The sequence below is a fragment of the Ylistrum balloti genome, unplaced genomic scaffold (assembly GCF_031769215.1).
Source record: "Ylistrum balloti isolate Yb309-2 unplaced genomic scaffold, AGI_CSIRO_Ybal_v1 Utg370392, whole genome shotgun sequence".
Classification (NCBI taxonomy): domain Eukaryota; kingdom Metazoa; phylum Mollusca; class Bivalvia; order Pectinida; family Pectinidae; genus Ylistrum; species Ylistrum balloti.
In genome coordinates this window covers 801,179-826,998 of record NW_026782271.1, presented here as the reverse complement: position 1 = coordinate 826,998, position 25,820 = coordinate 801,179, and the positions used below count along the sequence as shown (strand labels likewise).

Below are 25,820 nucleotides of genomic sequence, written 5' to 3'. Positions count from 1 at the left end.
AGGTCATAATTATGATTTTAAAGATTGCGTTAACCTTTTAACAGCGTGTAGCACATCGTTTTCTAGAATATACAACACATTTAGAAAACTTCAAGTGAAATATCACTGGCGACTTCGTCAAAGTAAAAATATAGGTCACAGCGACCATTTCTGCTCTGCAGTGGATTTCTCGAGATCCTAAGAGAAAGGGTATACAGGGTCAAAGTCAAAATATAGCCCACGATATCGAAAGCCTCGAGTGTGACAGACTTGGTTTTCACGCGCGCGGATGATGATACATTCTACTAACGAGACAATCATGTGACTTCATAAAGACGTGACTTATATATGACGTCACAACAGAGTTATTGCACGTGTGTCGCAAGATAATTATGAAATGACCGTTTGACAAGACACAGCTGACCATTTATATTATATAATGGTCAATGTAACGCGTTTTAAGTTTAAAATGCATCCGAACCTCACAGTATAACAGGTGCTGATACAGAATAAGGAGGTCCTATTTGGTATGCATCAGCATAATTGGGTTTTTGTATGATAAACAAATATGTCGGTGTCTGTTTGCTTCTTCGGCACGTGACGAGAATCCGCAGCCATCATCTGCTCTTGAATTTAGTCAAAACCTGTTCACAACAGCAGATAATTCTGCATTATGAATTCGCTTTCATGTTGACCAACACTTAAGTTCTTCTTTGATGTAAGCAAGATTGATTTGCAAAACCAAATGTGCGCTGTACCAATTATTTGTAAAACATTTCTTGGAATGCATGAAGGCCAGGCCTTCGTAGCTCCAAGGGTTGTTAGAGTTACCTTGGCCCCAGTTGCTCAAAGGTTAATTCGAGTTAACCAGCGGTAAACAAAGGGTGTCAAAAGATGGAGGTTGGTGAAAATTACGGGGAAGTTTTACGATCGTCATTCTATTTCATTGTGCGATAGGAAGCTGGACGTGTTTGGTGCCTGCTGTTTCTCATTTGAGAAATTACTTACTTGCATAGACCAAGATTTACCTGGCGGGTACCGTCGATGAATTAGAAGACGCTTACCCTTCCGGAACACGCGGTCTTATTCTCCTTGTATTTTTTCAGGAGTCTCCGTGTAAATCTTTTTGTTCAAATTTTCCTCTCGTTTGATTGAATTTGAGTTTGGGTTATCATTATTGTAAAACCATGTGTAATGTCTGCAGGAACTTTTTAGGCTGAAATAAGTAAAAAAAGGCTTCTACTTGCATTATGTGCGCACCCAAAAATTCAGTCAAAATCGATCTCCAGTAGCCAAGAAATCGGTCTTGAAATGTTCAGCTTACACGTCAGACCAACGATATGAAGTTCAAAACTTCAAAGTTATCTGTTCAAAATTTGTTTTCATCTCATTTAATGACTTTCAACTACCTTCTGTTTAATCATACGTACAACACAATTGAAGAAAAAAACTGCCTGATGTTTGCCACTTCATGTCTTTTTTTCGAGATCAGACACGTTACGCTTTATAATTCACTTACCTATCCAAATATTATCCAATCCTAACTTATCTTAAGTACACAAACACTGGTCTTCACACCAGCCTAATAAACAGACTGTACAAGTCAATATCTATACCTATTAATAACCAAACAAGGTAATTAGATCTCTGGAATCTTCTTTCCTGTCTAATGTTAACATGTTGGTATGTTCTTGTTGGTTTTTAGCAATTGAAGGCAGAATTTCTGAAATTTACCTTTTGTGCAGGTGATGATTTTTTCGAAAATGAGATTTTTTCAGAGAATTTAAAAGCACTTCTTTTGCAGCTTCAGAAGTGCAATAGATAATATACACTTTCAATTACTGTTCTTGATATTATTCTTAAAGAACAGACATTCTGTTTTATGGGGGACAATCTTTTTTAATACTCATTTTTTAATACTCATTTAATTTCTCATTAGAATAAAATAGGATAATACCTGGATAATAAGAAAACAATAATGTGAAAATGCAAAATTTTCACTACGAAATTAAGAATACTTCAACCTTTTATTGCACCATACTCAAAATTCCATCTTAACATTTTATTTTATGATATGAAATTATTTGAAGATATTTTCAAGGTTAAACTAGAGATCCCAGAGGAATCTTGGTACCCACCACTGAATAATCTTAATTGGGTTTTTGAAATGCTGATCTTTTCTCCACTTTAAATTCCTTCTCTCCCCTTTTCCTTTTAGTTGTCTTTAACAGGGAAATCCCACATATGAAATCTAAGCAAGATCTAACAAGAAATAGTCATTATAAACAACTGTCAAAATCTGTAAGGGTCTTCATTAAGATCAGTCATCCATTATCTTTTCTTGAGCAAAAAGAAAATTGAATTGGCATAACTTGGGGACCATCCAGAACCTATACATCATGTTTTAGAAATATCTTTTGAATACTTCACAACAAATAGCTAAAACAACACCAACTGTTAAAATCAAGATTTGCTTCACTGATCAGTCTCAGTATTAAATAGGAACGACTAGGGACCATGAGGAACATATACAAGTTTGAGAACGACGCCTCCAATACATCTCTGAGTAGTGATAACAAACTTTCATTGTCAAAATCCAAGATGGCCGTCTGCCAGTCATTTTGTTTCTCTTGTCCCTAAATCACAAGGACAAAACTTGGGACCAAGGGGAGCATACCCATGAAATTTGAGGAAATGAGACAGATTCATACAGTACTTAATGGTGATAAACATTCATTGTCAAAATCCAATATAACTGTCTGTAAGCCATTTTGTTTTTTGAACGGTTGTCGAAGGGCACAAGAGCCCTAGTCAAATTTGGGAACTTTCTGTCCCATACTTTTAATTTAACTAAAATTTAAATGGGCACAACTAGGGATTAGGGTGAACCAACACATCGTTTGAGAAATATCCTTGCATTTATTTTTGAGAAATATTGATAACAAACTTCAACTAACAAAATCCATGATGGCTACATGTCAACCATGTTGTTTCCCAGACCAGTCTCAAAATTCAATCCAAATAAGGGACCAAGGGGAAAATATATTTGAAGTCTGAGAAAACCCTTTCAATACTTCTATGAAAATAGCAATAAGGAAAGAGAATTTCAATGGATTGATGGATGCACGGACCGGATGGGGGATGACGGACCACAGATGAATGGGATTGATAATTGGCTAAAATTGTGTCTGGTCTTTTGATTTCCACTATTGTACAGGTGAATGTAACTTTTCTATTTACTATATTCTAAAACTTTTTTTTAAAAATGATAGTTCTGGTTCACTTTTAGTTTCCATTGGTTACTATCCCTTCAGGAGAAATAAGTCTTTATAAATATACTTTTCTTCTTTTATTTCTATTGTTTCATTCATTTCAATCAACATGAGGTGAAATATTTCAGTGTAACTTCAAATTAAAGATCTATCATCCCTCTTTCTTTTCGTCACTTTTTAGCATTATGCGATTTCCTGAGACTTAATTAGATTTGCAATCAATAATAACAAATACATAAATGTGATTAAATGTAAAACTAATTTCTGCAATGTATTTCCTTATAAACCATTCACCAGTTATCTACCCTGATTATCTGTCAACAGAGCAAGTTCCTATGACAACTTTATAGAAATAAACATCAATGTGTTTTGGTAACCATTACATCAATACTTATATATAAAGTCCCATTATCTCTGATATTTGACACATTGCTTTAAATCATATAAGGCTTTTATAATCTGATCCCTGACATAAAGAGGAATGTGTACAAGATTATTGTAGGAAAATCTGAAAACCTAAATGTATTATAAACTTGTACAAATCAGCAGAAAATCAAACCTTTTTTTCCTTCAAAATTTGTGTCTATAAGCTTTGGAACTCTGAAATCTTTACAACAAGATCTAGCTAATTCTTGATTCATAAGCAGTTTAAAGGATAATTTTTTAATGTTTGTTTTGTGTGTATTCTGTGTAAAAAAAAAGATACAAAATATCATAAACATAATGATGATCATACATTGATGTAGACTCCAGTACTGGTCACTTTTATATCTGACATTAATCAATTCAATGTTGCTAACCTTGTTTGTAATGTATACTCTTAGAAGACACCTGAATTTGACCCATACATATAGTTATCATACAACATTTAAGTCTCCATTACATTTAATCACAAAACTGTAAAGTCAACCTTCTGTATTACCTCAATGATATAACTTTGTCAAAAGGTTAACTTCCTGGTTTGAAGAAAGTATGATCATGCACAAATTCTCTGTGAAAATTGAAACCCCCCCCCCCCAAAAAAAAAAAAAAAAAAAAAAAACAAAATAATCATGGCTAAAATTTCCTGTCAATTCAGTGTATACTTATATTTTTGGTTAATGTTTGTCTTATAATAAAACTTAAATCAGATGATTTAATATTGTCATACAACCTGGAGAGGTAACATCCATCGAGTAATTTCTGTACTGAACAAAGATAAGGTACTTCTAAGGTCACAAGTAGCCACTGTATTACATAATGAGATGTTACACATGTAAGGCCATTGTTTCTTTTCTAATTAAAAAAATGACCTATTAAAACAAAATGAATATACACTCTGGAAATGTTGAGGAAAAAGTATAAACCATTGAAATAATGGTTCCTTTGTCTTTTTTGAAATAGTGTTTGTCTATGTTGTTATGAGGTAAAAAGATTTTCATTAAAAACAATATTTAGATACAGAACATTTTAAAACAATTCTCAGGATAAGCTTTGATAACGGCAAACTATAATACCATGATATTGCTATAGTTATGTCTATAACCATTAACATATAACGCTGAATTCCTTGTGCAATGTAAAGATCAATATCCAATCCAGGGAAGATAACCCTTAATTCTTTCTAGGAAGGTTGATTAAGGAACCCATAAAAAAAGTAATAATTTGGTACCTTCCGATACTTATACCACACTCTCACAGTGCCTGTCAATGTAAGCACACAAATATTTATCACAGAATATGCTGTTTGTATTTATCACATATCTGATGAAAACAAAAAGGAAAAAAAGGCAAAAGGGTAAGTTATTTGCATTTTCCATTTTTAATTAGAAATTTATCAGGAAAGATTAAAGTAATACTGGTCTCTGTAAGTCTATTTATTCTTAAAGACCTCTCTCCTTTTTGTTTTTATTTTCTACTTTGAATGATGCACACTTCCAGCTTTTAAAATCATATGTTACTTAAGTTCTCAAAACAGAAACCTGATAAAAAACATCAAACACATTAAAACTGGTATAAACAGAGACTTCTATAAGCTTTCTATTAATATTTGTAAAATATTACCAAGAATTTCTTATGTAAAGGTCACCAGTAATGAAAAGTTACTTTTAGGTGAAAAAATGTTTGATAATAACTAAAACGAGTTATTGGTGCACAGGTAGGGTTATTTTCACCTGTAAATAACTGAGGAAGTTAAAATATGTCAGGTTATTTCTTTTCTGGAAACCAAGGACTTTCATTGGTTGATCATTTGTGACATCAATTCTGCCATTGGACACATTTTCATAAGTGTTTAAGAAGGCTGTGCACATTAAATCAACTTTAGTCAAGTAAGCATGCCCAGCACAATATAACGACTTAAGAGGTAAAGTTTGTTATTTGACTATAGCAGTGTGAGTTTCAGAGCAGCTAAAAGGAGTACAGTGGTGATAATTTATGCAACGAATCTAACTTCATATCCCAAACTGTAATAAACACAAGCCAGTTTCACATCAGTTCACATCCACAGGACATGGTGCAATTCATGTGAAAATTATCGGGCTTAAAACCAGTGTGAAACACATGAATAAACTTAGAAACACATAAATATGCTTAGAAAATTCCATGAGAACATATCTTTGCTGTGATTACTACTGTAAATCACTTAGATTTCATGATAATTTATTTTGCAAATCTACCTCTTCAGACATATTCACATGATTATACACACAAGGAATCTAGAAAGTAGCATATATGTATTCAGGTATCAGCAATCAAATTGGCATGGACGTCATCAAGATATAACTTTTGACAAACAGGATTTCAAATTCACAATTGATTCCCCTCATGTATTAACACGAAATTAATTCCTACGCGAAAATAACTTATTTACAGTAGAATCAAATTATTTTCAAAGATAGTTTAGAATACTATTTAAATGCACAATGACTTTTTAGAATTTAGCTATCATCAAATATGGTAAATGAATGTTTTGAAGAATATGTATCTAACTATTCTATTTGAATTCTTCTTAATAATTGTTATCCTATGGTCTGATATACATAATAGTAACATTAGGGTAATACTACACTATCCACTCTCTTTGTCTGCTTAGTCTGTGTGAAAATATACAGATAAATAAAACAGTCTGTGTCTGGTCCCGACTCCAAATATCTTCCAATTACCATGTTGGGCAGATAATGAAGAACCCACCTGGTTAATTTGTTAGTTGTTGTTAATCTAAGATTTGTTTGGTTTTTCACAGACTTTCTATATTGTTTTGTATTGATGAAGCTCATATTTGAATTTTCACTAGTTTTATGCTACCTGTGAACAACACAGTGTACTATCAATGCTGAAACAACTTTGATTATAAAACTGTCATATCATCAGAGACTTCTACTGTGGTACCAGCTGGCACATGTGCAATAGCAGAAATAACGTCACAAATTTTAGACACAAGAGATTCCTGGGTGTGACCATAGAAGCATGGAGAGGTTATCAAATTTATCTGCAGCATCACCACTCCGCTATAACAGCATCATGAGGTGAAAATTGATTCAGGATATTACTTAGGTGAGCTTTATGTCAAAATATTGAGAACTGCGAAACAAAATTGTTGCTGGTGACCTTTAAGATATGTCATGAGTATAACAAATCTTTAAACAAAACTTAATGTGAAACATTGTTTATCACATTAACTAATAATTGAGTCACAAAAATTCATGAAAGCAACATTGTTTGAAAACAAATTTAAAAACTCAGGATACAGGAAGGAGATCCAGAGCACTTTAAAATAATTAAGTATGTGTGTGTGTGTGTGTGTGTGTGTGTAATAATATTTTAAATCTATTAATTCAATCTGTAGCTAAATTTGTCTCCAGGTTTCCTTTAATTGCTAGTCGCTGATCTTTCTCTCTTTTCTCTCGTGCTTTTCTTTGTAATATATTTGATTCATTTGCTTGTGATACTGCAATGTCTTGAAAAGTTATTCCTCCTGCTGCATATACTATGAACATAAATCCCATTATCAAATAAAAAGCTAACTTATTCTCTTCCTTTATATGTGCTGTACTGCGACTCTGTCTATGCATCTGTCTTCCAATTTCATATTCATCAAATTTTTTCTTTTCAGCTGCCCTTTTTTCAAAAACTTCTGCATAGTGCGTTCTGTAAAACAGTAAAACAAGAAGCCAATGTAAGTCACACAAATAAAAACAAGAGACCCGAAGGCCTTAACGATCAGCTGACTATAAAGGCCTATACATGAAAGAGGCCATATAGGCCTAAAATAAATTGCTCAACTATATACAGCTTACAAAGAAGATACTGTTGTTTCATAAAAACATTTTCTGCAAATTTGAAATCATATTTTTTGTATATGCTACTACACTAATGCCATTACTTCGATCCTTTCGCTTGTTGAAAAGAAATTCTAAGATAACCAAACCATTTGACTAAAGTGACCTTGATTATAGGTCAAGGTCTATTATTTGAATAATATGGTAGACCTAAGCCTTCACCCACTTATCTTAAAGAATGAATATCAGCAAGCTGGACCTTTTTTGTTATTGAGAAGAAGATATTTGAAGATTTTAACACATTTGACCCCTGTGGCCTTTAAAAAGAGAAAATGTCAGTCACATGAACAAAATTGGTAACCCTTCATCACAGCATGCTGCAAGTTGATTGTCAGCACTCTTAGCCTTTTGGTTATTGAGGAGATGTCTTTTCAAGATTTTTACACATTTGTCCCCTGTGACCTTGAAAATTGGTCAAGGTAATTAATTTGATCAAATATGCTACACGCCCAGTATCTGCACCCTGGGCCTTCTGGTTATTGAGAAGAAGTCTTAAATATTTCAACACACCCTGTGATCTTGAAATTGGGTCAAGGTCATTCATATAAACATACTTGGTATCCCTCCATCTCAACATCACACAGGCCCAATATCAGCACCCTCCACCTTTTGGTTAATGAGAAGTTGTTTGAAGATTTCAGCATATTTGACCCCTGTGACCTTTGAAGTTGGCCAAGGTCATTCATTTTAATCAACTTGGCAGCCTTTTATCCTATCATGCTATGGAGCCAATACGTGCCCTGGGCATTTTGGTTATTGAAAAGAAGTCATTTGAATGGAAAGTTTACACACAGTGCATGGCAAGCATGCACATGTGGACGAAACATGATGGCTATAGGTCATCCAGGCCCTTTATGTTAGATGACCTAAAAATGCAATAATCCCATAAAAATTCAAAACATTGGGAATCCTGTGATCTTGCAAGTGAGTCAAGGTAATTAATTGTAACAAACTTGGTTATTGAGGGAGCTGTTTAAAGGTTTTAACACATTTGACCCCTGTGACCTTTGAAGTTGATACGGCCTAATATCAGTACTTTTGGTCTATTGAGAAGAAGTTTTTTCAGTGGAAAGTTTACACAAGGCAGACAAAGGCGAGGGACGTAGCACAAAAGCTCTAGGGTCAGATGACCTGATAAAATCTCAATTTGTTCTTTAAAACTTAATTTTCCCTTTCTTTTCTCTGTTTTTGTTCTTAATTTTTATAAAATTTGAAAATTACTTGCAATAGCAATAACAAACTTCAACTGTCAAAATCCAAGGGGCACCTACAAATTTGAGAAAGATCTGTCCAGTATTTATAAGAAATAACGGATAATAAGAATTCTTTTGCTCTGATGGACAGACCATTAACCACGGTCATGGCGCATTCACCATCATCAGATGGTGGGCTATAATTACAATATTTATAAATGCACTCCTTGTTTACCTGTAGTCTTAACTTTCAGTTCTTTTGCTCTATAATCACTTATAATGCACCAAGACATTTAAAAGGACATTCAGCACAAGTTAGGATATGAAATGCTTTTTTAATAAAAATTGGCATTTATGTGCAATAGAAGTGACAATAGGATAAGGACATTTTTCAATGAAGCACAATGCCTTTATCAAGTTGGCATTCATGATACCAAGGAATACCAACTTAAAGCAGTTCAATGCTAAATTATCATATCAATATTCAAATCTTCTTAAATCTTCAAATAGTTAACAGCACATCAATATTATACCTCTGCTATTGGCAGTTCTGTGTTGGTGATACACAAAAGACATCAGTAGGGCTACCCCATGGGATTGCCATAAAAATTTTAAATATTGGCATTATATGTACAAAGACTAAGCTGAATTTAGCAGTATGGAAGTCAAAACAAGGAAAATGAATTATCAAGAGACATTTGCTCACTTGCCAAAATGGAATACACTGACATGTAAGTATGACAGCTTCAAATGCATTTTAGGTGAAATATAAATCAGACAAGAGGAAGTCAAGCATCAGTTTATATCTTGACTGCAGACAGCAGAGTTCCTCTTTATAGTTGCCAATATGTAATTACTTAATTGTGTATAACAATATAATTGTGCCCTGCAAAACACAATAATAATGTATTGTATTGCAGTACAAAAAGCACATTGCATATATATCACATTTTCAGCGTTTTATCCAAATTTCCTGAGGATTGTAAATAAATAACAATAGGACCTATATCACTTACCTGGCTGAAATTGTTTCATTAAAACTTCAAGAAAAGAAATTCTTAATATCCAAACACAAAAAAATCTTGCCATCTTACTACCGGATTAATATAACAATTAACACTTTGGGTTTAGGGCCAATATCATTTGTCAATCCAACTATAAAACCTATAAAATCTGTATTGATCAATCTGAAATAATTAGATATTTTTGAAAGTTTTCGATTTGATTAAAGTAAACAAAATCACATTAACAGAGTTCCTGTGATAATAGACTATAGAATACATGGAATTCAACATTTTCTTTTGTTTTTCATAACTGTGATTTTTTTTGTATAATTTTACATTAGGCTATTCCAGACAGACTGACACAGCTATTATAGGTTTTTAAAGCTTTACGTGTCTATCAGCAAACTGTATTGGACAAAATAGAGAAGAAGAATATTACTGACTTTGTCCATGTATCAAAGTCATAGATTGATGTTCTGCCACGTACAGGAGGGCCATCGTATTTTTTGAAGCCTTTTCTATATGCCTTCCAACCATCTGGGTGTTTAGTATTTCCGAGTTCATCTTCTTGTTCCAACCCTTTATCATAAAGTCTTCTGGAGTGTGGTTTCCCCAAAATTTCATATGCTTCTGCTATTTCAGCAAATTTCGCAACTGCATTTTCATTTTTATTGACGTCCGGGTGATATTTCTTCGACAGTCTGAAGTATGCACCTTTGATTTGTACGCTTGTTGCTTTACTTGACAATTCCAAAACTTCATAAAGGTCTTTTTTATGTTTGAGCTTTCTGTGTGATCCTTGATATCTTTTATTTACAACGTTTTTTCCAGGTATGAAAATTAATGGCCTATATGTATTAGGGAATGGCTGCTTGGCGCAAAAACACATTTGGCCTCTTAAAGTTCTTAAATAACTATGCATTTGTTAATGTCTCTTCAGCTTTTCGAATCGACGACCTGTCTGTTTTGGCAATGTCAGATCATTTATAAATCGGTTTACTTAGCCATTTTGCATTGCTGTGTTGCTAATGTCACTTCATTCAGCAGTTCTCTTAGTTAATATTTAGGTCCAGTGTTCTCCTCCTAGCTTTCATCGGCGTTCAAATAGTGGTAATACTGTTCGTTCGAAAACACACGAAAATAATACGTAACAAGTTTTCACCTTGTACTCTACTCGGTCGCGCTGATGATCGTTGTCGTGCAGACGCTTGTATACTAACGCATTCTGATGTCTCATAGTTTTGATCAGTCAGTATGTAATGACTAGACGTTACTAACACTAAATAAAACAGAAAAAACAGAATCATAGTTCAAACGCAAATTAGTGAAATTATGGTAAAATATGAACACAAGTAAAAATACATAGAGACTCATGAAAAAGTAGTAAGTTTTGCCGCAGTCACTCGCTTCTGGTTTAAGAGATGCGTTAATGTAAAATTAGTTTATTTACTAAATAGTTGTTTGCTAAACTTATATAAACAAAGTTTATTTTTTTATCAATATTCCACTAAGACTGGAAATAGGGACTTTATAACACGTAATGTACGTATCTGCTAGAAGCATGTGATTGTGTTTATTTCACAACTCGGGGTTAATTCACAACATAGTGTTAATGAAAAAATGCTTATACGGGAAAAAATAACAAACTATGTGTATTTTATTTCGTGGATAAGCAATATTTCGTAAAAAAAAATTGCGAGGTATATCTTTAAATATTTTGTTTGTATCTTGATACTCCTTGTCGCTATAAGATAAGACACTTCTTAGAATACAAACTTTTTATTGATAGAGACTTATGGAAAGTACTTCCGGTTGTTTGCTTTGGCACTGGCACGTGTATTGACAGCAATCATGTTGACGGAGTGGAAACAATAATGATTAGATCTTGACCAAGCCAATACGTCTTCTCGTACTGATACTGACTTTGGTTATAATAATAATGGCCCACTCGTCTTCTGGAAGGCCCGAACGTCAGGCCCCTCCTGAAATCGTAAGTTAAAAGTTGCAGTCTTGCACACGCTCATTAGATTTGTGAATTAAACATACGAATTTTATAAAGAGTAAGAATTAATCGCATTTTGATTTCTGTCTGTGTATCATTTGGTTCATAACACATTCACCGAAACCCAAAGCACTTCCAGCCACCATCACCAACATCACAAAGATAGCCATCACGCACCACTACCAACGTCACACACCACCACCATCGCACACCATTACTTTCCTGACTCTACCATCACACACTATCTGGCTTCACTGCCACACCACACCATCATCATCACCACAACACCCTCCTCAACCACACCACACATCAAAATATCTGGCTTCACCGCCAAACCACTTCCTACCATCACTACAACAAACCCTTCTCAACCACATCATAATCACACACCACCATCACAACAAACTACCCAGCTTAACTGCCACCCAACTACCTACCATCACAACTACAATACCCTCCTCAACTTCACCACTATCACACACCACACATATCAAACTAATTGATTTCACTGCCACCCCACTACCCACCATCCCCACCACATCACACCACTACACTCTGCTCAACCACATCACCATCACACACCATCACATCACCACGCACTACCTAGCTTCACCACCAACACACCACCACCTCTAGAAAATAACTTCACCACCCTTAGAGACTACCTCCACCACCACTGTCTGTTCCTTTTCTACCACCACACTACCACCACCATCATAGAACCACACACCACCTTCATCACTATGTTAGTGTACATCTTCTGCTTTTATGATTTTACAGGAAAAATGAGACAGGGTATGAAAAGTCATTCCATATATATTCTTGTCTATTACTGAGTTATGACCAAACAAGCTCACATGTAGATATTTATACCCCTGTCATGGTCAGGGCATATATGATGTTACCCATAATTTATGCTTATTTGACAGATAAAGAGTTTGTGTATACATAGTTGTATAATGGTTCTGATTTGGTTATAGTCAAAACACCTCTTAACAAAGTCAGCAAGCACTGAAAATTTTGAAACTTCTTGGTTGCTGGCAGTCATTTGTATTGCTGTTACATATCTAGTTCTTTGTAATGTGAATATCAATAGTAACTCAGTGTTATATTGTGTTTTTCAATTTAGTTTTATGGTGAAGAAGAGGCTAGAAAATACACCTCAAAGTAAGTTTTTTAAAAACCTTAATGAATGTCAATGTCATATACTGAAGTAATAGAGAAATGTATGTGATCTATTAAAACTGTGGTACATTTGAAACTCAAAACGTCGTTTTGACTTCATCAATAATTTGTACACAACTGATATCATAATGGTTTTAGGATGTAGCTGTTTAGCAATAAGGCAATGTTGCTGCCCTGTTGCTGCTTGAGGTAATGTGTAGTTTAACATGAGTATGTAGTATTTTGTTAGTGATGTATTCATACTCAGCTTCAAGTTAGAAAAAAAATGGTGATGATTTTTTGTGTTACATATTTAGTATTGTAGGTAAAATAGTCCCCACATAATTAAGTGAGTTGTTACATGAATTTTTCCCCTGTTTTAACAAAGGTTTGATAAGGAAGAGATGCACTTTTTCTAGGAAGTCATGAAATTAACTCTTTTCTTCTTTATTATTGATTATATTTCAAGATTTCTGTTTCCATTCCATCCTTGAAAACAGCAAAAAATTGATCTTCTTTAAAATAACAACCTTTATATTGTAATTATTGTTTAGTTCAAAATCATTTATTTTCATTGAATTGTTGGATATTCTAAATCCATTAATTTAAATGTCTACAAAATGATACACAGATAAATGTACAAATACCTTAAAGCACTTTTGTGAGCAAGATTTATCCACAAAATCATCATTGTCACAGTTACATCTTGGCTAGTAACAGAGAGACCACCCTTGAGTATATGAGGTCATGCCAGGTATCAATACTTCCACTTTTCATTGGATTATTTGTTTTCTCCTCCAGTACTCGTATGATAGAAATTCAGAGCCAACTGTCAGAAAGAGCTATAGAGTTACTACAGTTACCAGCGGATCAGCCATGTTTTATTTTGGATGTAGGGTAAGTGTTTTTTGTTTGTTTAATGGATCAATTTTAAGTGTTTAAACTAAATACCAAATTTAACTGTCAAAGAAGAAGCTATATAGTCACATGACTAAGGTCAAAGGTTGCATTGTGATAATACACTAATTAATTATTGTTCGGTTTTTATCAAATTACCCTTCTAATTAGTTTTTGTTCGGTTTTTATCAAATTACCCTTCGAGATTCAATTCAGCAGAGTTTTTATTAAGGATTTTGGCTTGTTGTAGATGTGGCTCTGGGTTAAGTGGAGAGACATTAACAGAGCAAGGTCATTTCTGGGTTGGAGTGGACATCAGCCCTCACATGTTGGGTAAGTACACAATTTTTTTCTTTCATACCCATAGGGTATCAAATTCAAAATTTTGATCTTAGTTTTTTTGTTTATGTGTTTAAAGTGATGTAAAAAGAAACCTCAATACATGAAAAATTGAAATTTAAGTGTAATCTTGCAGCATATGATATGGTTACAAACTCCTACATACCAATATCATGATCTGATATATGACACAGGAAAGAAAATTCTATACAGGAAACATGGGGGCATTCTGGCCCCTCCTCTTTCCCAAAGTGCAGCTCAAAAACATCTTTGCTTAATTACAATTTTAGCTCAACTGACCTAAAGGTCCAAGTGAGTTTATGCCATGGTGCAGCTTCTTCCGTCCATCTGTTCCTTGTCTTTCTGATGTCAACTTTTCTGTTAATATCACTTTTTCTCAATATCTGACTGACCAGATGTCATGGAATTTAGCTGGTGGTCAGACAAAGTTTTCAAAAAGAGCTGACCTTGACACTTATTTGAGGTCACAGGGGTCAAATTCATTTAAACGTTAAAACCACTTTTTTTGACTAATCAAAAGGCACAGAATTATGGTATTTGACTAAGAGGTTTCAGTGATGAAGTCCAACATAGTTTGTGAAAAGAACTGTTATCTTTATCCAAGGCATAAGAGCAGAACTTGTTGAAACCTTTCAACAACTTCTTCTGACTAACCAACAGCCAAGAAGCATGAAATTTGGCTTGGATCAAGCATGACAACGTTTGCATGAAAGAAATGACCTTGAATCATAAATCATTTTCAAGGTCACAGGAGTCAAATTGTCAGAACCTGTTAAAGACTTCTTCTGGTAAACCAAAAGTCTGAAAAGTAAAGTATTTGGTGGAAAGATGTGTCTAGTCCAAGGCCTTGAGAAGAAAATATAATCCAGGTCATAACTGATACTGTTTAAAATATTGGAAGCTGTTTGTTGCAGAAATTAGTTAGAGTTAATTAAATGTGCCCACTTTGAGTGCCAGTGGTGTATGTGTTAATGTATTTGAGATAGACACAAATTGTATTTTTGATGAACATTGAATAGCAGGTGAGTGTTGCAGGCATTGGGCCTCTTGTATTTTGCTTTTATTTCAGAGCATTTAATTACAACATTACTTAAATGGAAATGTGCTTAGATTTGTTAAAATCATAATCCTGGTGTACAATGGAGTTTTGATACATACCACATAATACATGACAAGAATTGTGTCCTGTTCTATAAGCATTTGCTTCAATATCTTGAAAAGTGATTGGATTTTATTATTTTCTCATAGTTGAATAACTGATTTCAGATGTTGCCAGAGAGAGAGAGACTGAAGGAGACCTTGTTTTGGGAGACATGGGATACGGCATGCCCTTCAAACCAGGGACATTTGATGGCGTCATCAGGTAACATGATGTATTTGAGATCAGAACAAGGCAGTTTGACGACAAAAATAAATATATAGCCAAACCTGTCTACAAAGGCCACTAATGGGAGCAAAGAAAAGTGGCCTTTATAAACAGGTGGTCTTTGTATAAAGGAGGCTTTTGAGACAGGTTTGACATTAATTATATTTACCTCTGGTTTTAATGTCAGTGTATAAGTACAATCTACTTTGAACACTGGTCGGCATAATAATATATATGTTCTCTAAACAATTGTGTTGTTATCTTTTTTTCAGTATATCTGCCCTGCAATGGCTTTGTAATGCTGACAAATCCTTTCATCATCCACCAAAGCGTCTTCTAAAGTTCTTCAGTTCACTCTATGCCTGTATGGTATGTTAACATTAAAAGGCCATTTCTTTTTGAATAAAATCATCAAATAATTGGGGTTAATTATGTTTCTCATGTTGGACATTTTTACGTTTAAAAAAAAACAGTGATTCATATGATGAAAAATGCTGGTGTCAGGATATGACAAGAAAGTGTTTCAACAGTTCACAAAACACTCCTAAATCCTTTAAAATTTAAATAAATAAAACTGATGTATTCAAACATTCCATTTCCAGAGTAGAGGAAGTCGTGCTGTGTTCCAGCTTTACCCTGAAAACAGTTCACAGGTTAATGATTTTTATATGTCTCCATAAAACTAATTATCACATTTTTGTTATTTGGGCTATCTAATTATGTTTCCTGTGTAATATTTAAGAAGATCATTAAAGTAAGAAAAACAATCTGAAATTCATTCATTTCACTTCTGATCAAACTTTTTCTGCCTAATAGATCAAAAGTGTTAATTCTCTGGAAGGGAGAAACGAAATCACTCCATTGTTTGACTCTGGAATTTAGTGGGTATTGAAGCCTCACCCACCTAAACAGTTGTGTAACAGAACTAGAATTTTGTTTCAGTTGGAGCTGATTACACAACAGTCTATGAAGGCAGGTTTTACAGGCGGTTTGGTGGTGGACTATCCTAACAGTACTAAGGCCAAAAAGTAAGTGTAACTTAATGTTTGGTCAGCTATATGATGGGTATGGTTTACTGTGTGAAGTTACAACTACAGTGTGGGGTATGGATTATTGTGTGAGGTATAGTTTACTGTGTGATCTGTGGTTTACTGTGTGAAGTTGTGACTACCGTGTGGAGTGTGGATTATTGTGTGAGGTGTAATTTACTGTGGGATCTGTGGTTTACTGTGTGAAGTTGTGACTACTGTGTGGAGTGTGGATTATTGTGTGAGGTGTAGTTTATTATGTGATCTGTGGTTTACTGTGTGATCTGTGATTTACTTTGTGAAGTTGCAACTACTGTGTGGAGTGTGGATTATTGTGTGCGGTGTGGTTTACTGTGTGATCTGTGGTTTACTGTGTGAAGTTGCGACTACTGTGTAGAGTGTGGATTATTGTGTGAGGTGTAGTTTATTGTGTGATCTGTGGTTTACTGTGTCAAGTTGTGGCTATTGTGTGGAGTATGGATTATTATGTGAGGTGTAGTTTACTGTGTGATCTGTGGTTTACTTTGTGAAGATGCGACTACTGTGTGGAGTGTGGATTATTGTGTGAGGTGTAGTTTGTGATCTGTGGTTTACTGTGTGATCTGTGATTTACCGTATGAAGTTGCAACTACTATGTGGAGTGTGGATTATTGTGCGAGGTGTAGTTTGTGATCTGTGGTTTACTTTGTGAAGTTGCGACTACTGTGTGGAGTGTGGATTATTGTGTGAGGTGTAGTTTGTGATCTGTGGTTTACTGTGTGATCTGTGATTTACTGTATGAAGTTGCAACTACTGTGTGGAGCGTGGATTATTGTGTGAGGTGTAATTTACTGTGGGATCTGTGGTTTACTGTGTGAAGTTGTGACTACTGTGTGGAGTGTGGATTGTTGTGTGAGGTATAGTTTACAGTGGGATATGTAGTTTACTGTGTTAAGTTGTGGCTCCTGTGTGGAGTATGGATTATTGTGTGAGGTGTAGTTTACTGTGTGATCTGTGATTTACTGTGTGATCTGTGGTTTACTGTGTGAAGTTGTGACTCCTGTGTGGAGTATGGATTATTGTGTGAGGTGTAGTTTACAGTGGGATCTGTAGTTTACTGTGTTAAGTTGTGGCTCCTGTGTGGAGTATGGATTATTGTGTGAGGTGTAATTTACTGTGGGATCTGTAGTTTATTGTGTGAAGTTGTGACTACTGTGTGGAGTGTGGATTATTGTGTGAGGTATAGTTTACAGTGTGATCTGTAGTTTACTGTGTGATCTGTGGTTTACTGTGTGAAGTTGTGACTCCTGTGTGGAGTATGGATTATTGTGTGAGGTGTAGTTTACAGTGGGATCTGTAGTTTACTGTGTTAAGTTGTGGCTCCTGTGTGGAGTATGGATTATTGTGTGAGGTGTAATTTACTGTGGGATCTGTAGTTTATTGTGTGAAGTTGTGACTACTGTGTGGAGTGTGGATTATTGTGTGAGGTATAGTTTACAGTGTGATCTGTAGTTTACTGTGTGATCTGTGGTTTACTGTGTGAAGTTGTGACTCCTGTGTGGAGTGTGGATTATTGTGTGAGGTGTAGTTTACTGTGTGATCTGTGATTTACTGTGTGGAGTGTGGATTACTACGTGAGGTGTTGGTTACTGTTTGAGATGTTGACTGTGAGGTTTCGGTTACTGTGTGAGGTATAGTTTACTATGTGGATTACTGTATCAGGTGTGATTTACTGTGTGGGATTTGGTTTACTGTGTGAACTATAGTTTAATGTGTGAGATATGATTTAGTGTTTGAGTTCTAGCCTTACTGTGTGAGCTGTATTTTACTGTATAAAGTGTGGGTTACTTTTTGATGGAGTCTGGTTTACTGTGTAGAGTGTGCTTTAATTTTTGTGGTGTGGTTTACGGTGATATGAGGTTTACTGTGCGGAATGTTGATTACTGTGTAAGAAAGGGTTATCTGTGGTGTGTGGTTTGGGTGTCATTTTCTGTGTCGGACGTGTTTCACTGTGTGAGTTGTGATTTACTGTGAAAGCAATGTTTTATTATGAAACTGCTGTTTCTTTTGTTTTTTTACCAGACTAAAATGGATTATTTATATTGTATATTTAAGGAATTTTTCTGTAGATAAGACATTCCCTGTGTATATTGTAGGATATTTCTGTGTTTGTTTGCTGGAGGACAACCACAACAGTTACCTAAGGGATTAGGAACAGAAGTGGGAAACAGTCAGGGGCAACAGATTGACTTCAACACAAAAAGGTAAAGTACTTGTGATGTCATACAAATGTATTTCTATCAACTAGGACAGCTGCCAGCATACCAACAGCAGCAAACTTTTTCACCTTAAAGAAATTAAATATGTTTCTGCTACAAAATAGGACAAGTTGGTCAGAAAATGATTTATGATAAATAGTTAATACTAAATATACATTGAGAAAGAATTATCACTGAAATAGTGCTTCCTTGAATATCATCAAAGTAATTATGGATAGGCTCAGGAATGTAGGGTCAGTGAATGATAAATGTTTTTTATAGGCGTGAGTTTCATCGATATTCAAATTAGCACACAAAATGTTATGGAGCTATAGTGGGAAAATAGATCTTTTGTAAATAGTTATATTCAAAACAAAAATTATTGTTGACACTTCAATAACATTCCAATAATGATAAATTGTTCTTGAAAGAGTATATTTTGAAAGAGTTATTAACATCAGAAGAAATATAATAGAAGTCTGAACTTCAAAAATCAGCTGTTAAGCTTTCGTTCCAATACAATAGGGAGAGGATGAAGAAGATACGAGGTGCTAAATCTGCAAAGGGAAGCAGAGATTGGATCCTGGAGAAGAAAGAACGTCGCCGCAGACAGGGGAGGTAAGTAATGGAGAGTTGAGATAACATTATTTCCAAACCATAGCTTTAGTCTGTTGGTCATCTTTTAATATTGATGTAAAAATGGAGAGGTATCATTGATAAATGCTTTTACAGTATTTGAATTGACTTTTTACTGCTGGCATTGAGCATGCTTAGAGGTAGTATTTGATGATGTGTAATTGTTTCCCTTGTCATATGTTTACAAGGCTGGTATTACTGATAAAAAGGAAGTTTACTCTTCTGCAACATTGTCTCTTTCTTCTTGTACTTATTTTAATTCTCACTTCATTAATCTTCCACTGTTCATATTTTGCCCTTGTTTCAATGAATCTTAATTATAATTATGGTTCTTTTGACATGTCAATATTTTTTCTGTTGCTTTTGAGATACATATGTGTAGTTAGAGTCAACTGTTTGAACTCATGCAACTTTTCAAGGAACTTCGCAGAGAAAGTCTGACAAAGTTAATATACATACCCGTTTGTTAACATAAATGAATCTGTCAAATGCATAATTTCAGAATCATCAATCCTTTATGGGTTAGTAGTAAGTCAGATCGTATTCATTTAATGATAACTGTTTTGTTTACATCTTTACAGAGAAGTACGTCCAGATACAAAATACACAGGAAGGAAGAGGAAGGTCACGTTTTAAAACTTTGTTATTTTAACTGAATATTTCTGCATACATGTATCCCGTTTAATTGTTATTAAATTCTCCCTTTTAAAATCGATTTTGATTTGTATTTTGTGATTCTGAAATGAGGCAAAACTGATATTTCACATCCCAATGGCAAATAAGGGATGCTTAGTATAGTACTTATCACAGGGAATTAACATGAATTTCCAACTATTATAGTAACAAAGATTGGAACTCCAGAGAAAAAAAATCTTAATTTTTTGATATTATAAGAGCTGTAGAAATCTTAGTGACATATACATGACATTTAATGATTTATCTTTCTAATGTTTGTTTGATGGATGAAAGTGGTCAAGTTTTGACCAAGTTACGAATTCAGAATTCAGAACTATATGTAGAGATGGATTGATAGACATTTGCCTGTTAGGTTAAAAACATGTTCTTTTCTCCAATGAGGAGGAACTCAAATAACTAAGCCAAAATCACAAAAATCAATGCTTGTAGCAGAATACAGTTCCTATGACCTGAATGTTCTTTACTGTTGTTATGCCCGACATACTGAAGAAATTTCACGGTACTCTCTTTCTTTTGTTTTTATTGCTGATGGTGGTGTATGCTAAACCCTACCTTGACCTGATAAATAATTCAAGAATGAAAAATCATATAAATTTCAAATTTTCAATTTAAAAACATTTTTAAAAATCAGATACTTTGAATGAATTAATTACAGTTTCACCATCAAGTGTTGTGTACCAATTTTTTTTTACTCTCCTAAAAAATGCAAATCGTCATCATGATCTCTTGGTATCTAGTTACCATTCTATATGATAATTAATACATGTACATGTAGTTACGTGTATTTTAAACAAATTTAAGTTTCTTATGTTCATTTTCACCATTACTTTATTTCTATGTTATGAAATGAATACAGGTAAATGTTTGTTTGAACAACATGTATAAGATTAGTTTGAAATGTAAAAAGTTATTTGAATTTCATGTTATTTACAATATATATGTAAAGAAATACTTGACAATGAATTATATACAGTAAGAGGTATATACAAATTAACATGAGGAAGTGAAGATACAGCAGGTAACACATTCCTAAAAACAAGGTCTTTGATCACACAATTCTTCTCACCATAATATATTACAATGCAGTAAGTAAAACACAACACAGCTTGATTTTTGATTTACATGGAAGATAAACTGTTATTTGCACATTTATCTTATTTTCACAGTTAATGATATTTAAGGTTTAAAAGATGAAAAAATGCTTTACTAACTTTAAACATAAATTTCCATTAAAATTGCAAATAACACAGATTTTTATCACATGTAATTTTCTTCTGACCAATTGTTAATTTTTCTGTGTAAGTTTCAACACACATGCATGAAAACTTCCAATTGAAATATATGTCCAGCCATGATGCATTTATCATGTATTATTGATATTGTTGAGAGGATTTTAAAGCTCGTCATCATCATCTGGAAGCGAGACGTTCTTGGCCTGAAAGATATAAAGCAATAAGAATACAAAATATTGTTTTGGGATCAAATGGAATAAAGTTTAAGTTTGAATATATAGAGTTATACAAAATTAAAGATTTTACCTTTGTTTCTAAATCAAAATTTACATCACTTAATAGAACATCTATGACTACAAATTGAACTTTACAGGCTTAACTCATTTACATTGTGATAGTAGCAGTTTGGGAATATGAAATTTACAGAGGAGATGCTATATTTCTACAATATGTATATATCTGGTTTGTCAAGAATGTCAAAAACTGACAACAAGGGCTGTCAGAGATGGGTTATGCTCCTCGAATGAGACAAAATTTAAGTATAAAAAATAAACAAAAGGCAGTAAGAAAGGTATGATTCTTATGTCCTTCTTCCTGTTAAGATCAAACATCGACAATAACTCCTCAGGATGCAATACACAGTGATAGTACGTACTGCACTTCTCCTTATTGAAATTATCTACTTATGAAGTTTCATGTTGATACCTCTTATAGTGTTAGTGCAATGCTCCAGACAAAATTTAAGTATGAAAAATAACAAAGGGCAATAACTACTAAATTATGCTAAAGAGAGTGATGGTTCTGGTGTGCTGCACTTTCCCTTGTTGTGATATATCTACCTATGAAGTTTTATGTTGTTACCTCTTTAGTTTTTATGTCATGCTCCAGACAAAATTATGACCGACAGATTGACAAAGTGCTCCCTTAGGGTGCCTAATAAACTGCCTAGAAATAGCAGTGAGTTTGAATGCCAACAAACTTCTGTAAATTTTTTATTATAAATCACCTGTTCTACTTAAATAAACAACACAGGAAATGTAATTTTCTACAAACCTCTTCCAATTCCTTCTCCATCTGAGCAATTTGAGCTTTGTCCATGATTATTGATGGTGGTAACAGGCCTGCACAACAGGCCACAAAATACAGCTGAGGATCACCAACAAGTTGTCGAGCCAGCCACAAAAATGGTTTCTCATAGTTATAGTTACTCTTGGCACTCATGTCATAATACTGGAGGAAACAGGAGATTTTGATGACATAATAAAAGACTTTATGGAAGGTTGTTTTTTATGAATCTTGTACAATAAAAAATGCATGAGTTCAACTTTTTCATATTACCAATGAAAATATTTCCCTAAACAGGTGACTGACCAAAACTTTTTAGTGACCATGAACAGATGACCAAATTTTTTTAGCCTACAATTATGGCCTGTTTAAGCAGTCTTTTAAGGAATTTATATACATGTATGATGTATTTACTTTCTGTACAAGAAACAATTTGTTTATATTGTGCAGGAGGTAAATGCACTCTATTATATATGTACTGTTAAACAGACCATTATCGTAGATTAAAAAATTTTGGTCAACTGTTCATGGTTGCTCAAAAATTCTGGTTGGTTGCCAGTTTATGGCCAAAAGGGTGTTTTTTTATTCTTTTTTTTTTAATTTTTCTTCTTAGATAACTACACACTGACCTGTAGGTTATGTTTTCTGTGAAACTTGATAAGCTTTGCTGGAATTTTGCGATCCTTCACATCCACCTTGTTGCCACATAGCACCATGGGAACATTAACACAGACTCGAGAAAGGTCTCTGTACCAGTCTGGTACATTCCTGTATGTAATGCGTGATGTTACGTCGAACATAATGATAGCACACTGTCCTGAAATTTAAAGGGTTAGACACCTTTATTAATGGTTGTTAAAATATTTGTACAAGAAAATATACATTCTCCTTGGAGTATAGTCTTCATGAAGACTAAAGAACTGTATGTACACATTTAAAATACAAAAGTTTGGGTGAATCATATTAAAGATGTAGGCAGATATGTCTACTCTAAGGGACATGTAGATACCCAGACCCACAAGTTTTCAAACTTAGAAATTTCTCTCTGCTCTGTTTGCAATTCCCCTTTCCCACCTCCATAAGTGTGATAGATTCTATAATTGTTGCACCAGCTAATTTAAAACTATGTAATAATATTCTATTATATTTGTCATAAAGTAAATTTTCACAACATTAAATATAATAAAGTTGGTTTCATCTCTTCATGTTGTGATAGAAATAGTGGATCAAGATGTTTAACATGTGAGACCTTGTATGTAGTAGCCATCCCTCAGGCGTCCATATTTCTCCTGGCCTGCTGTATCCCACACATTGAACTTAATTTCTCCACGATTTGTGTTGAATTTCATTGGATGAACTTCTGCACCAACAGTAGCTACAATAAACATAACTCACAGGTATGTGGAAGTTCACTGCTTAAGTAGACAGTCTTACAGTCTATAATATTACAAGGTATAACAAGGAATATGGGGTTAGGCATTTACAAATAAGTTCCTCAGAGCAGGAACTGAAATCAGTTCCAACAACCTTGAACTGAACAGATAAGACTTGAAACCAGGTTTTTTTTCTCTAAATTATCTATGATTTTGATGATATAAATACTTAATATACAGTCGCTGTGGTATATTTAATGTCCGATATATTAATTATGATTTCACATAACAATATTTCTTGATACTTCAATTACATAAATGGTTTAGATTTTATTTGTCTTTATTATATCTTTTTTAAACAGTTGTTATAATGATCTCTTTGGGAAAAATGTATCTCCTTGTGAAATATAAAGTCAGATGTGTGCTTGTTAGATTGTATGATGGTTGTTGTTTACCTTGTTCTCATTTGTGAACATGACATTACTGACTTCGATTGACTAGGATTTATATCCAAGATAAATTAAACATGGCTGGTGTCATCAATGAAGCTGATAACACTTACACTGCCGGAACATTTGGTCTTACTCTCCTTGTGCTTTTTCAGGAGTCACAGTGTAAATATTTTGAGAATAGCAAATCTCCTGAAACTTTTTTTTTCAAAGGTAATGATCTTTCATAATATCTCTAGGACAATTTTGTTCATGTTATACTTTATAGCTTGAAAAGTTTGTGGTGGATTCCATTTTGCTATACATGCAGTCATTAAAGATAGCACTAAATTAAATATCAGACACATATTTTAACAGTTAGTCAAAATATGAATACCTATTGTTTGGTGCTAAAGGTAATGTTGCCTGGAATATCTAATGAACTAGCCTGAACTAGCAGATTTAAATCCATCAATGTGATTATTGAAACTAACACACCATTAAAACACTTAAATTCAGAATACAGAGCGTTGTTCTATTATACAGCAATTTTAAATTTTTGTAACAAACTTAATCTATTAGAAACACAGCTCATTTAAAAAATATAATTACCATGAAAACCACATAAAAACTTGTGCCATAGAATTATTATAATTTTATCATTAATTCATGTACTTACCGATATACTTCTTTTCAAACTCGCCTGTCAAATGACGTTTCACAAAAGTGGTTTTTCCAACGCCACCATCACCAACTACAATCAGCTGGAATTTTAAACATAAATTCTGTCTTTATCAACACATTACATTATACCTCAATTGTACTCCAGATATTGACTTTTAAAGACAATATATATCAGCCTTGATTCGTTTTGTACTTCAATGAAAACCGATTCAATTTATTATCATAAAGTTTATTCATTTAATTAATGGAATATAGTCATACATAATTAAGATGTCCATCAGCTGTACATATCAATTAATCTATATATATATAAATAATATTTACCTTAAATGTGGGAGTTGCCATGTCCGTAATCCCTAGAAAGAGGAAGGATTTTATTTTTAAATCAAATAAAGATAAAATAAAAAAAAAATAATAATAAAATCGGAAAAAAAAAAAAAAATCCTCCCAGTATGTAAGAGTTATCTCTCTTCTCCCATGAAATTAAGTACAGAGTGGTATTAACTATCTGAAATTAAAAGTAGAATAAGGAAATATCTGTGACAAAAATATATTCACTCAGTAAATTATCATTCATTGTACGACAACAGACTTACTTGAGGAAAACAGCAGCCTTCTATATCAAAGTTTGCTTGATGAATGAAGTTGCCTATGGTGCAATACCATAAGAATTGTACCAGCCATAACTGGCTGAAACCAGCTGAAAATTATTGAGAAAATTTCCACCAAGTATATAACTGATGGCTGATATCATGGAAAATTACAGAATGTGTCCTAAGCAAATTTGAATTATAAAGAGACCTTGAATAACCTTTTCTTCTTACCGCCCTCTGTTTTGTATGCCTGCAAACAATTTCTATACAGTTATCAAAAGTTACAAGATAT

The 25,820-nt window shown here is 33.7% G+C and overlaps 3 protein-coding genes across 3 annotated transcripts; 1 reads left to right on the top strand and 2 right to left on the bottom strand.

Annotated features, from left to right (window-relative positions):
- Positions 1-4,634: 4,634 nt before the first annotated feature.
- Positions 4,635-10,928, bottom strand: LOC132554306 (dnaJ homolog subfamily C member 30, mitochondrial-like). The gene is made up of 2 exons (XM_060218612.1): positions 10,211-10,928; positions 4,635-7,379 (listed from the first exon to the last, which is right to left on the bottom strand). Exons 1-2 carry the CDS (start codon positions 10,687-10,689, stop codon positions 7,067-7,069), a joined length of 792 nt encoding a protein of 263 aa, XP_060074595.1. The 5' UTR covers positions 10,690-10,928; the 3' UTR covers positions 4,635-7,066.
- A 659-nt stretch (positions 10,929-11,587) lies between these two features.
- Positions 11,588-20,172, top strand: LOC132554311 (probable 18S rRNA (guanine-N(7))-methyltransferase). The gene is made up of 11 exons (XM_060218616.1): positions 11,588-11,757; positions 12,899-12,936; positions 13,735-13,830; positions 14,081-14,163; positions 15,457-15,553; positions 15,829-15,925; positions 16,159-16,209; positions 16,499-16,584; positions 18,720-18,827; positions 19,347-19,439; positions 20,039-20,172. The coding sequence occupies exons 1-11, from the start codon at positions 11,707-11,709 to the stop codon at positions 20,091-20,093; spliced, it is 855 nt and encodes a 284-aa protein (XP_060074599.1). The 5' UTR covers positions 11,588-11,706; the 3' UTR covers positions 20,094-20,172.
- A 1,148-nt stretch (positions 20,173-21,320) lies between these two features.
- Positions 21,321-25,589, bottom strand: LOC132554304 (GTP-binding nuclear protein ran-1-like). The gene is made up of 7 exons (XM_060218610.1): positions 25,532-25,589; positions 25,260-25,291; positions 24,931-25,015; positions 23,700-23,825; positions 23,080-23,267; positions 22,439-22,615; positions 21,321-21,588 (listed from the first exon to the last, which is right to left on the bottom strand). Exons 2-7 carry the CDS (start codon positions 25,278-25,280, stop codon positions 21,547-21,549), a joined length of 639 nt encoding a protein of 212 aa, XP_060074593.1. The 5' UTR covers positions 25,281-25,291; positions 25,532-25,589; the 3' UTR covers positions 21,321-21,546.
- Positions 25,590-25,820: the final 231 nt, after the last annotated feature.